Source organism: Montipora foliosa, chromosome 11 (genome assembly GCF_036669935.1).
Source record: "Montipora foliosa isolate CH-2021 chromosome 11, ASM3666993v2, whole genome shotgun sequence".
NCBI lineage: Eukaryota > Metazoa > Cnidaria > Anthozoa > Scleractinia > Acroporidae > Montipora > Montipora foliosa.
Genome location: NC_090879.1, coordinates 38348546 through 38361045, shown reverse-complemented (window position 1 = coordinate 38361045; position 12500 = coordinate 38348546). Strand labels below are relative to the sequence as shown.

The 12500-nt window shown below is 37.4% G+C and overlaps 1 protein-coding gene and 1 long non-coding RNA gene across 2 annotated transcripts in view; one reads left to right on the top strand and one right to left on the bottom strand.

Annotated features, from left to right (window-relative positions):
- LOC137975754 (T-complex protein 1 subunit zeta-like) overlaps positions 1–12500 on the top strand; it is a 17167-nt gene that overhangs the window by 41 nt on the left and 4626 nt on the right. Inside the window, exons 1-15 of the mRNA XM_068822930.1 lie at positions 1–121; positions 3768–3831; positions 4287–4337; positions 4780–4842; positions 5001–5021; positions 5524–5583; positions 5948–6061; positions 6740–6843; positions 6945–7055; positions 8577–8691; positions 9111–9155; positions 10612–10791; positions 10884–10950; positions 11396–11476; positions 11797–11897. The exon at positions 1–121 is cut by the window's left edge and continues 41 nt beyond it. Of these exons, the coding sequence (XP_068679031.1) occupies positions 1–121; positions 3768–3831; positions 4287–4337; positions 4780–4842; positions 5001–5021; positions 5524–5583; positions 5948–6061; positions 6740–6843; positions 6945–7055; positions 8577–8691; positions 9111–9155; positions 10612–10791; positions 10884–10950; positions 11396–11476; positions 11797–11897 (1298 nt within the window). The remainder of the gene's footprint in view (positions 122–3767; positions 3832–4286; positions 4338–4779; positions 4843–5000; positions 5022–5523; positions 5584–5947; positions 6062–6739; positions 6844–6944; positions 7056–8576; positions 8692–9110; positions 9156–10611; positions 10792–10883; positions 10951–11395; positions 11477–11796; positions 11898–12500) is intronic.
- LOC137975755 (uncharacterized) overlaps positions 1–12500 on the bottom strand; it is an 18252-nt gene that overhangs the window by 5262 nt on the left and 490 nt on the right. The window contains exons 1-3 of the long non-coding RNA XR_011117619.1: positions 12357–12500; positions 11001–11219; positions 8819–8867 (exon numbers count right to left, since the gene is read on the bottom strand). The exon at positions 12357–12500 is cut by the window's right edge and continues 490 nt beyond it. This is a non-coding gene — a long non-coding RNA (uncharacterized lncRNA). The remainder of the gene's footprint in view (positions 1–8818; positions 8868–11000; positions 11220–12356) is intronic.

The window sequence follows — 12500 nt, the reverse complement described above, 5'->3', positions numbered from 1 at the left end:
CACTCAATCCGAAGGCTGAAGTTGCAAGGTCTGCCGCAGCTCTGCATTTAAATACAACAGCGGCACGAGGGCTTCAAGATGTACTGAAAACAAATTTAGGACCAAAGGGCACCATGAAAATGTAAGTGGAAAGATCATTTACTTATCAACGAGAAAATTTCATAAAACACGTGCTTTTTTCGTAAGGGTCCCCGATTTCTGGTTCCAAAGTGATTCTTTCTTTCGTTGTGGTAAGGGGCAAAATTCCTTTTGCCCCTTTTTACAACATCACGGCTTCTTCATATGGGAGAGTTACGTTTTTGTAACATGAGTACACGAAGTTTATCTGAAAAATAGAAGTCATGTAAAGGTTATTTTAATTATAAGAGTTACATGTACTGTACAATAAGCTAAACTAAAACTTAACTTTTAGGTCTTACTTGTTATGTACTGTGCTTTAAGTGATCTTTAAATTGTGAACAGACACTTAATAATTAATACTTGTTTCCGCAAGGCCTCAGAAACGAGAACATCGGGAAGTGGTATTCCAAATTGTTGAGGTGTATCCCTTTTTCCACTCATTTCCCAAATTTTATCTTTAAGCCTCATTACTGGGTTGCCAAACCCAGTCGGAATCTCGGTTTCATTTCGTGGGTTTTTTGTTATTTTTTTCCGTGTCGGGAAAAGTTTTGCCTGTCACTCCCCTGCTAAGTGGTGTCTTTGTGCATAGAGTCTTCTGTGCGTATTTTGTTAGGTTTGAGGGGGCTGGGGTAATGCATAGCTTGCTCTGCACAATTAACCTGTAATGGCGTCGAAAGTCATTGTAACGCGAATGGCGTTTTAGTACATCTTTAAAGGAAATATACCCATATGGAGTTCAAGAATGGAACGTCAAGACAGGCGGTGAAACATAAAGATCTGGAATCTTAAAAGCGACGATTAATGGACTTCGACAGTGTGAATCTTTCGTGCGTCGAGCCGAAATCAAAATGAGCTGTACTTCTAATATTTCGCCAAGGTGGTGTTACGTACAACACTGAAACCAAATGGAAATTTCTCTGGTAACTTACGGGTTCAACAAAGACAGAGAAGGAATCGAACACCACAAGTAGATCTGTGATCTCTGTTGTGTGTCTCACAGTGTTTACCGAAGTCGCATCTATTTAAAGTTTGCCTGTTTGTCTGGCAAGTAACATTCATTTTGTACTCAACTCTGTTAAAAAAAATTGGAAATGTGACTGTGAAAAATTATTTGAATGAAAGCTTGTTGTCTCTTTTGTGCTTTATTATTTACGGTCAAGATTCTTTTCGAAAAGGGTTTGATGTGAACTGTCAGAAATTTATTTAATTGCATATGCTTTGTGATTGTGTGTTTCGCTTGCACGCACGCAACTGAAATAGGAAGGGTTTCTTGCCTCTTATAACAAATATGTTGCTTGTTTCAATAAATGTTTCGCTGGAAAATATTTCTGTGAAATTTCCAGCTTTTGTAAATTTATCGTGTTGTGTAATTTTCGAGCGTAGCAAATTTGCATACATGTGCTGAAATGTGCTACGGGAAGAATTTTTGTGGTAATGCATAAGTCACGAAAATAAACAGGTCTGTTGGAAGCGTGCTTGAGTTTCAACAAAATGACCCCCAACATCGGCAAAAGATTGTGACGCTGATGAATAATAAAGTAGCTGCTATTACCAAAACGATGGAATTACCTGGTGATAAATAACCTTGTCTTGGAGAGTAAATTTTTGATTTTCCAGAAACAATGGTCAACCTCTGAGAGTTGGGTAATTGTGATCTTTGTGTTGAATTTGCACATTTCTTGTCAAAATTTATAACAATTGAAAGAAAAAGAAAACTAACAAAAACAAAAACTTGGCATCATTTGACACAGATGCTTCACTGTTTCGCGAGTAAACATGCCGTGGTAACTTGATCACTGCGCCCGCTGAATTCGATGTGCGATTTACTCGTTGCAGCCAAAAGTACAATTACAACAAAACAACTAAAATCTCCCAAAATGTTTTTCGCTGATGGTAACTTTTTATATTCGTGGTTCAAAATTAATGTTGTTTTCATGTCGTAAATTTTGTTACCGATGGCAAATTATTTTATTCTCGATCGACAGTCCAGAAACTTCCTTCTGCTCTTCTTAAAAACTGTGCATCCATATTTATTTACTTTTACATCAATATTTGTTTTGCATAAAGCAAGCTAAACAAAATCTGTATCTTGTTCACATTTGATAGAGTAACCCCGCCGGACAGAGCTTAACTTCAGCTTTCAACTTTTGTTTACAAAGCTGTAAGATGCTGTTAGTGCACGCTTACACTTGTGATGGAAAGAAGTTGTATGATCAACATGTCAGCCCAGAAGCCAATGTTTCTCGATTCCCTTTTATTTTCTTCAATCTCTCTGGGTTCAGTACTTTGCTAGTAACCACATGTCTTCTCAAGGGACTATTTAGCCAAGACTTCTACCATGGCGCTACAATGATATACAATACCTAAACAATATCGTGTACTGTTAGACCTACATATTACGCAAAGACAACTGTCAACATGTCAGCAGACATGTTGACAGTTGTCAACAATGTTTTTCACTTCCCATTTATTTTCTTCAATCTTTCTTGGTTCAGTACTTTGCTAGTAACCACATGTCTTCTCGTGCTATTTACCCAAGACTTCTACAATGGCACTATGTACAATGATAGACAATACCAAAACAATATTGTGCACTGTTAGAGCTACGTATTACGCAAGGACAACTTGAATCTCCTGGAAGACAAAACACTGCTCAGTTGACATTATGGAATAAATCGCTGTGTTACTTCACTACCACACGTAAGCAATGCGTGTCAATTTTTTTTAAAGAGGACAGGAATTTCTTCTTTCTGACAAATGATTAATTAATAGGCCGTTAGCCAGGTTTTAACCTCAGAAAAGAATCTGTTTTGTCCTACGAACGTGTGAGGACCTGTGAGCCAAAGGGCCTCTGCTGGTATGACTTCTGGGTGACCCCTTAAATGGTCTTAATAACCCCCCAACTTGAAAAAAATTGCCTGGAGCGCTGCTCGTACCACAGGCAACGCAGTGTACCCTCACGGAGGGTCTAGTTCAGTTACAGCGAAGCTCATTTCTGCGGAAAGCAAAAGTAGACTTTCAATCCTCGTGATCCTGTTGCGGCTCATTATGTCGTATTTAAAAGCACAATAATATCACAGATTCAATGGGATCATGTCTGTTATTAGTTGTGAAATCTCTCCTTGTTTCCAAGACGACCTGGAAGAGACGGTGTAGTATAATGCCCGGCTTTTCTGGCCTGGGGCCCGTTTCTCGAAAGTCCCGAAACTTTACGGGCGATTTTCGGGTGTCACAATTCCCTTTGTATCTCAAGAACGGAATAGATTTAAGTCGTCGAAAGATACAGTTATTTTTCTTTCTGCTACCTTGAAAACATGTTAAAAGATCGGCTTTCCAAAACAAGCGGTTGGCAGTTTCGCAAATGGCTTTTCGAGCCCGAATAGTTTTCGGAACTTTCGAGAAACGGGGCCCTGACCAGAGATCGCTTAATTTTGTAAGGATCATTCCTTATCCAGGCTGATCTTAAAGTTTGTGTTGTAGGATCGTTACAATGTACCTTGAAATTTAGCCTCAGATTTTATGAACAAAGCAGTCAGATCAGTAAATTTAAATGACATTGTCCTTTATTGTATCGGGTGGTGTGATCCCATTTCCTTGAACAGCTGGGTGTGATGTGAACTTCCTTACCTTTGTTCTCATTGTGTTAGGTTAGTGTCTGGGGCAGGAGACATCAAATTAACCAAGGATGGAAATGTCTTGCTTCATGAAATGGTAAGTTCAAATGTTGCATGTCAAAAAACAAGTGGGCCTTTGAGTTTACAATATTATTATTGAATTTTGTTGCCCTTTTTTAGAACTGTGTAAGACTGAGACTTTGCCACTTTAAGCAAATGAAAAATGCATCATGAGGAATCATTTGTAGATTTTTTAGTCTGTACAAATCATGTGGCTGACCTTTTTGAAAGGAAATTTAAAAGAAAAATGTTTTCTGAATTTAATAGTTCTTAAAGCATTTTGATGATTACCTTACAGAACTTTAATGGTAACCTGAGTTTCATATTTCATATATGTGGAGAGACTACCGGTAATTTTTGTGGTGATTGAAAAATCTAGGTTTCTGAGGTTCTTTTGTGAATTGTCGAAATGATTTAAATTCATTCTATCTTTCTGTCCTGTGGTGGTCTCTAAGATCATTCTTTAAAATCATGTTTGTTTCTTGTCATCAGCAAATTCAACATCCAACAGCTTCCTTAATAGCTAGGGTGGCAACAGCTCAGGTAAGGGAACTTGTGATTGAGAAAAGAATGGTAATATTATAGATGATAGATTTGTTTGATTCTCATCTATGTGCCTGTATAGCACTTGTACAGTACATGTATTTATTATATGACTAGCTCCGTGAGCGGGCAAGATGAACCAAATCGCGAGCTCTGATTGGCTACCCGAGCGGGCAAGATGGAGTGATACTGCCCGCTCGGGATTTCTCGCTTGGTCCCGCAAGATCAAAGATCATTTTTTGGTGTTTTAAGTCATATAATAAATCCTTTATTGACCAAGATTGTTCGGTCAAGATGACTGGATATTGGCCTCGTTCTTTTTTTGCGTGTTTATGGACCTCGACTTCGTCTCGGTCCATAAACACGCAAAAAAAGAACTTGGCCAATATCCAGTCATCTTGACCTCACGCTTGGTCAATAACCCATACTTAATTTTTTCCAGGATGATATCACTGGTGATGGAACAACTTCAAATGTGCTGATAATTGGGGAGCTTCTTAAGCAGGTGAAGCTATTTCTAGCAACTAGACTGTGAAGTTAACAGTATTGATTTTTTTTTTGTTAAAGTTTGATGGTATGCTTTCTCAAAGAATGAACTTTCAGTAATGATTACTTTGAACTTGATGCCACTAGTTACTTACCAATTTTTTTTTTTGTCTCAAGGCTGATCTCTACATCTCAGAGGTATGAAATTTTGTAAAATGTTCCTTAAAAATACTAATGTCTCATCTGCTAGTATGATCATATCCCCAGACCAAGAAAAATCAACCAAGTTGATATTTTCAGGCAATATTCTTCCAGAAATCAATCTCTGTTCTAATGCAACTGCATTTTTTGGTTTGGTTCGGTTAAAAAACATATTGGTGTGAATCAGTAAGAAGCACCAAGTGATTATAACTTGAAAAATAGGTCGTGAGTGCATTTGATGCTTCCTGGGTAATATGTTACTAACTAGGTGAATTGCATGGTTGTAATACAGTAATATTATTAGGATGGAAGATATATGTTTGTGTATTTCTGCCTAACAAAGAATGATTGTCAACTAAAACAGCAATTTGATTGCTATTTTAGACAGTCTTTGATACAGTGTACAACAATGTGATTTTGCAATATTTACTATGAACATGAGAAATTTACTAAGAATATCCTATGATTTAACATTATGACTTTGAAATTTCTGTTCCAGGGATTGCATCCACGCCTAATTACAGAAGGATTTGAAGTTGCCAAGAAAAAAGCTTTAGAGGTATCATGAAATTATTTTCATGCTACAATGAAAAAAAAAAAGTTGGCAATCAAAGCATATTTTTGGGCACCTTTAACACAATTATTTTCCACTGAATTCTCTCTTTTGATCTCCCGTTAAAGTAAACAAAACGTACAAAGTTAGATGTTCTTTCAAAGGCCAAAAACATCTAGAGTGGGAACAGATTTTGATGTACTTAGATTGCCAAAAAAAATCAGATGAAGTCATAACAAAGAAGTGATCATGGGGCACACTTCATCACATTGCCTGGGCTCAGAGGAACAAATCTGTTCCATGATTTTCAGAATTCTGCCTGCTGGCACTGATCATTATTGTTTTTTGCTTGCTTGTCTTTTGTGCAAAGGTTCTTGAAGAAATAAAGGTTTCAAAGGAAATGGACAGGGATACTCTAATAAATGTGGCAAGGACATCCCTCAGAACAAAATTGCACTCTGAACTAGCAGACCTTCTAACTGAGGTGTATATTCTGTTTTTTGGGCATTTGTAATCATTTATAGGCAAGAAATGTGAACAAGTTATTACACAGTGAATGAATGAATATACATGTACATGTAGTGATGCATTCAAACTCAGAATAACATCTGATTTACAGTCCTCTTCTCTGTAACCTGGATTTCAAAGGTTGTTGGGTGTGACCTCATTTGACAAACGTCATGTCTTTTCTTTTTTTAAGTGAAACTCATCAACATTGAAAAACATCCCTTACATCAGAGAGCACTGAGCTAGGTTAAAGCACCAGCTTAGGTGGCCAGTACATTCAAAATCATAAAAAGCCTACTGTGTATCGGTGTTGTCCATGGAAAATTTTTGCGACATACTGAAGCTCAGTTTGTGTGTCCCCAACATACCCATTATAGGGCAACATTCCTTTGAACTGAGTCGTTAGGTTGAGTTGTGGGTATCCCTTCCTTTTAAAGGCTCTTCTGTGCTCTGTTCTTCGAGGCTTAGTAGAAATATGTTTCTTTTTTATCTGCAATAATAATATTATCTAACAAATGGGGCCGCTTGTTTAGCTAGTCGTTTAAAGCTATTTCTGGCTTTGATCACATGGCTGAAGCTGTGTTTCGTGTTAATGTTGTTGTTGTGTCATTCAGAGTATGACTGTCATGTTTTTGTGTTTTGTGGTTTTCCAAAGGTTGTAGTGGATTCTGTGTTAGCCATTAAACAACAAGAGAAACCAATTGATCTTCACATGGTAGAAATTATGGAAATGATGCACAAGTCTGGAACAGATACATCGTAAGGAGGTTTTTTTTTTGTTTTTGCCATCTGAAACTCTAAAGAACATGTTAAACATTTATAAATGAATCATTATTCTTCCATGGTGCCATTATTTACAGTTTGGTCAAAGGACTTGTGATGGATCATGGAGCACGGCATCCAGATATGGCAAAGAAAGTCACAGATGCTTACATCCTAACCTGTAATGTATCAATGGAATATGAAAAAAGGTGATAATGTTATAGTAAATGGTGTATTGTTAATTCCCATGGTAAAAGTTATTTTCTTGGATAATCCTGAATATTGTAGACATGCGCCATTATGTAAGCATGTAAAGTGTTTACATATTTAAGACAGACAGACAAATTGACCCACCTGTCAAGAAACAGCTTCTGTGGCTAAAGAAGGTAAAAGTGAATGTGTGGTTCCAGAAAATATCCATACCTCCCCCCCCCTCCAACCACGGAAGATCATTGGAAATTAAGAGGGAGAGGGTGGGGGGGGGGGGGGGTTAAAGGGCAGTACTTTCCAAGGGGTAGGGGGGTTTCGTGGGAAACTACTTTTCCAAAGGGTCACAAACCACGTACAAAACATTGAAAGCAACATACGATTGATCTGAAGCACAAAAACATACTTGCGTACGTTGTTTTGAAACAAAAGTCAGTTTTGAGATAAAGTTAACAATTTATTAGCTTTAATGTTTCTATTTTCTTTGAGTTAGCTAGCGCTACAATCTCCTGAAGCTAAGAACAATGTGTCTTTCATTTGGAACAGATTCAAAACATTTAAAATGGGGATCTCAACTGGAGTCTCGTCCCCAGACTTCTGTAGACTGTAGCTTTGTCTCTTTTTCGTGCAACCAACACTTCCGTTCACTTGAGTATCACTTTTTGCTACCTTCACATGCAGTAAACACATTTTTGGTAGGATTCATGTTTTATTGGGGGTAGTAACTCATTGAAAATAAGATGAGACGGAAGTTCCCACCATCTCAACGCTTGCGTGCAACAACATTTCTTTTTTGTGGGTGGCATTTAGACCACGGACAGGAACTGGTAGTCAAGTGTTCTCTTCTTTGAGTAAATGATTGCGGCCTCAGGAAAAAAGATTGTTGAGGTTTAGTCCGTTTCGTCAAACTGGACATTCTAAAAACGGGTTTCACTACTCGTTGGAGGAAGTAAATCGTGCCAAAAACAATAACAGTCGCCCTCTGGATTCCATCCGTGGCTCAAAGGCAAGCAACAGTGAGGCTGGGTGTCGTTTACCGGCGAGAATGACTGCTGGAGAGTCAGTAAATTTTAAGACTGCACTTAAATCGTCATATTTAAGTTTACAAATAAGATGGATTATTTTGGTGTCAATAATATTCTTTGTAAAACAAAAGGTATCTAAAGCTACTTAGCTACACGGAAAGGAAAGAAGTTGAAACAAGGATGCAAAATCCGGGAATCGAACTCAGGACCTCTTGCACCAAGGCCGCACACTAACCGACTATGCAGTGGTGATCTAACCGGAAGGTCGTGGGTTCAATTCCCACCCTGGTCAGAGTTTTTCTTTGTCCTTGGGTGGGCCCAATTTCATTAGTAGGGCTAATGCTCACATGGTTCATATGGGGTAGAAACTTAGCACTTCACATTACCCTCCAATAGTTAAGGCTGTACTATTTCATGATTTTTGCTTGGAAGTGGTTTTGTAATCTATCCATAATCTACCTGTATGTAACTGACTTAGAAGCTTTTTTTTCTTTCCAGTGAGGTCAATTCAGGGTTCTTTTATAAAAGTGCAGAGGAAAGACAAAAGCTTGTGGCTGCTGAGAGGAAGTTTACTGATGACAAGGTGCAAAAGGTCATTGATCTTAAGAGAAAGGTAAGCAAAAAAGATCAACATCTACATGTAGAAGCGGGATAAATTTTGCGTGTGCATGATAGTAACTAAGGTCACTGATAAAAGCCATACAAAGTTAAGAAGTTGCAAAAGCTTTCTTGGGGCCAACCTTGCTTGATTGACTTAAGTGACCTGTTTGTCCAGATGTCCATGTAATTCTGTTAGAAGAGAAAAAAGCAATTTCATTTGCCAGTGAAATGGTGTGCTGGTAATTTGAGCTGTCTTTTTTCCTCTGGTTTTCATAAATGCACTTGGATAATGAGGTTACAGGTACAGCATTACCTTAAAATTTGATTTCAAGGGACCAGATGATAATGAAGAATCACTTGATCTATTGGCTACTTTTGAAACATTGTAATTCGTCCATTAATCATGATGTCAAAATTTCTCTCTTTGTGAAGGTTTGTGAAGGAAATGATAAAGGATTTGTTGTTGTCAATCAAAAGGTATATAAATGTACATTTTTCTATGCTTATATTTATAATTCAAGATACATGACAATCATTGTACAGCTGTGTAGTGGTTTATTATCTTTTTGTTTACAGTGGTTTTTTTGTATATTAGGGGAAATTAAATTAATGTTCTAATTTGATGAATTTGAGCATGTGAAGGACTGAATGGTAATAATCTTTAACAATGCTGTCACGAATGTTTGGATAAATGGTTGCAGCTTGTAATTAAGTAGAAGTGATAGTATTATAACCATAGGAAAACTTTTCTGCCGTGTATCCAGGTAGTTTAGTCTGCAGTAAGCAATCATACTGGAAATGGTATTCAGGGCTGTCATTAAGGACCAGGGCTGGGAATTCTCCCTCTTATTATTTATTTTGTGCTGTTAAAATAAATTACCTGGCTTTTGTTGAGAGAGACAAATGGAGGAAACACTTCATAGGTGTCTGTTTTCCTACCTACTAGAGAAGTTGGGTTTGTTTTGAAAGTTCAATTTCTGGCAATTTGGTCAATCTCCCATTTGAATTCAATACTGACATAAAGATCCAAAAGAAAAACATTAAAATTCCAGTCGAACCCGACAAAGGAATGTTAAATAGAACACAAAAAAGGATAACTGTAGAGTTGTAGGAATTTGAGAAATGAGTATTTGAAGGGGTCCATAGCACATGTTTGGTAGTTAAGAGCCACCCCCTTAAGGTAATTCCCTTGAAATTGTTCTACTATCAAACTTTTTTGGAAACTTGTCGTAATTAACATTCATGATATGAACATTAAAAAAATGCAATAAAAAAATGGGGTCACCGTGCTTGTTTACGCGTCAGCAGGCTCTTAAAATGGGGTATTTTTACTGTTTTCGCGTTAAAAATTCGAATCACCTTCATACAGAATTAAGTCTTGGTTACTTCAGAGACACAAAATTTTATTTTGAAAATAAAGCTTCTTTTATTTACATAAGCAGTATTGCTTCATTTACGCCGTCTTTGATTCCCTGGTCCTCGCCTTGGGTAAAATATACCCAGTAAGGAGCTGTTTTCCAAAAAAAAAATCATGTTCTACTATCAAACTTTTTTTCTTCTTCAAATATGTTCTTTATTAGCTAAGACTGTTCTTAGCAAATACCTGAAAAAAATATCGGGGTCACCGTGCTCGTTTGAGAGAAAAGGAGCATTTCTTTCGCTATCGGGTTTAGTTTGAGCGAAATCTCTTACGTTTTGTATGCACACATGCTCATGTGCGTGCGCTAATGACGCGAAAATCGTGCGCAGTAGGGATGCGCAATGCAATACTAAGGAATTACCTTAAAGTCTTACCTTATCCTAACCACAAAGTCATTTGGGATGAAAATGTAAAGCTAATAGTTTTCAGTGTTGCTAAGTTTTAAGACAAAGTTGAAATCACATTCTTTGACTTCTGTTGTTTTAAATTGAAACAAGAGTCATTTGTTTGCAGGGAATTGATCCCCTGTCATTGGACATGTTAGCAAAGGAAGGTATAGTTGCTCTGCGTCGTGCAAAGAGGAGAAACATGGAGAGATTGACGCTGGCATGTGGAGGTATTGCCATGAACTCCTTTGATGACTTGACATCTGATTGCCTGGGACATGCTGGACTTGTTTATGAACATGTTTTGGTAAGAGTCATGAAGGTCTTATGATTTCATTCTTTAGAACTACATGTGCAGTAGCTGGCTTCTTTTTTTTAATCTTTTTCTTTGTATTTCAGGGAGAAAGTAAATTCACATTTATAGAAGAGCTTAAAAATCCTCTATCTGTAACCATTCTAATGAAAGGTCAGTAGATAAATAACAAAATGGTAAATTTAAGTTGTTGCAGCCGTCACCTGTGCCTCGCACTTCTGTGCGTTTCAGCCAATCTCAGCTGGAATCAGAGTCTTCTACTGCTACTCCTAATTTCCTCCCTCATCAAAATCAACTCCAAGCTGTTAACAACTGGCTGTGGTCATACATGTACATGGAGCATGTATCAGATGTCAGAGGCATGTTCTGTAATTTTTGTTGGATCTTGTTGACCTATGCTCTTTGTGATTCATTCCCTGACACTGCAAGAAAGCATGATCACAGGAGTAGTGTTTTGCATTATTTTGTATTTGCCTTAATGAAATAGGCGTATAAAATATGTTTCAAGCCAGTGTAGTGTTTTTCGTCTTTGGTTCTTTTAGCAGTTCGTGAGCTTTAACTAAAGAGAGTCCTGCAGCTTATGTGTACTTCTTTTCAGGTCCAAATAAACACACACTGACCCAGATAAAGGATGCAGTACATGATGGCTTAAGGGCCGTAAAAAATGCTATTGAAGATGGTAAGTGGTGTGTGCTTCCATTCTGTGCCATGATGAAGATCTGCCTCTGATATTTTGTTAGTCAACAAAATATGTATTATAAGCCCCTTCCTCAAGAATTTCGTAGTAGAGCAAGGACTCGTTTTTCATATCTGTTCCTTTTTTTCAAAACTCGAGTTGCCTAACAGATTTAAGGGAATTACAAGCTTAGAAATATATTAACTTCAGTTCAAAAATATTTGGAGTCCTCCTCAGTATCAGTCCAGTAAACTTCAGAGTAGAGAACCCACCTTTATTGAAATTGTGGGGAATATTTTCTTTGTATTTTTTGTTTTGTGTAGGAAGTGTTGTACCTGGTGCAGGTGCTTTTGAGGTTGCTGTGAATGCAGCTTTGACAGAATTCAAGAAGTCTGTTAAGGGCAGAGCACGGCTTGGTGTCCAGGTATGTTATGGGGTGAATAAATGAGTGCACAGGTTTTGACAGAAAACAACTGAAACCAACCATAGAATTTTTGTATATTGAAGCACATGACAGTCTCAAAAAATGACGAAATTTGTGATTGTATGATATTTTAGCATGAAGTCAACCAAGTTTGGCCAAAAGAAGAAAATTATGCTAAATTTCAGACTTACCGTATTTACCCGTGTATAAGTCGATCCCATGTATAAGTTGACCCCCCATTTTTGATGGCAAAAAACGCAATTTCTTAATTTCTTTGTTAAATGTTCATGGGGCACTAATCTTGTATTCTTCGATTTCTAAAAATGTGGATACACAAAAAAATCAGGGCCTCAAGCGCTTAATAGTTTTGTTGTTCAGCAGTTGTTGTATATGCGGGCATTTTGTCCTTGATTTTCGAAAAAGTTCTCAGAAAATCGAACATGTAAACCTCCAACTCACCTGTTTCGTTGTTCAAGGATAAAGGCTTTAGAGGATAAGCACAATGCAACATCACAGAAGCAGGAGTCAATCTTTCAAAATAACTTGCGAATGATGCGAAAATGTGCAAGGTTTTATTGGTCCTTGATTTATAATTTCTCAAAT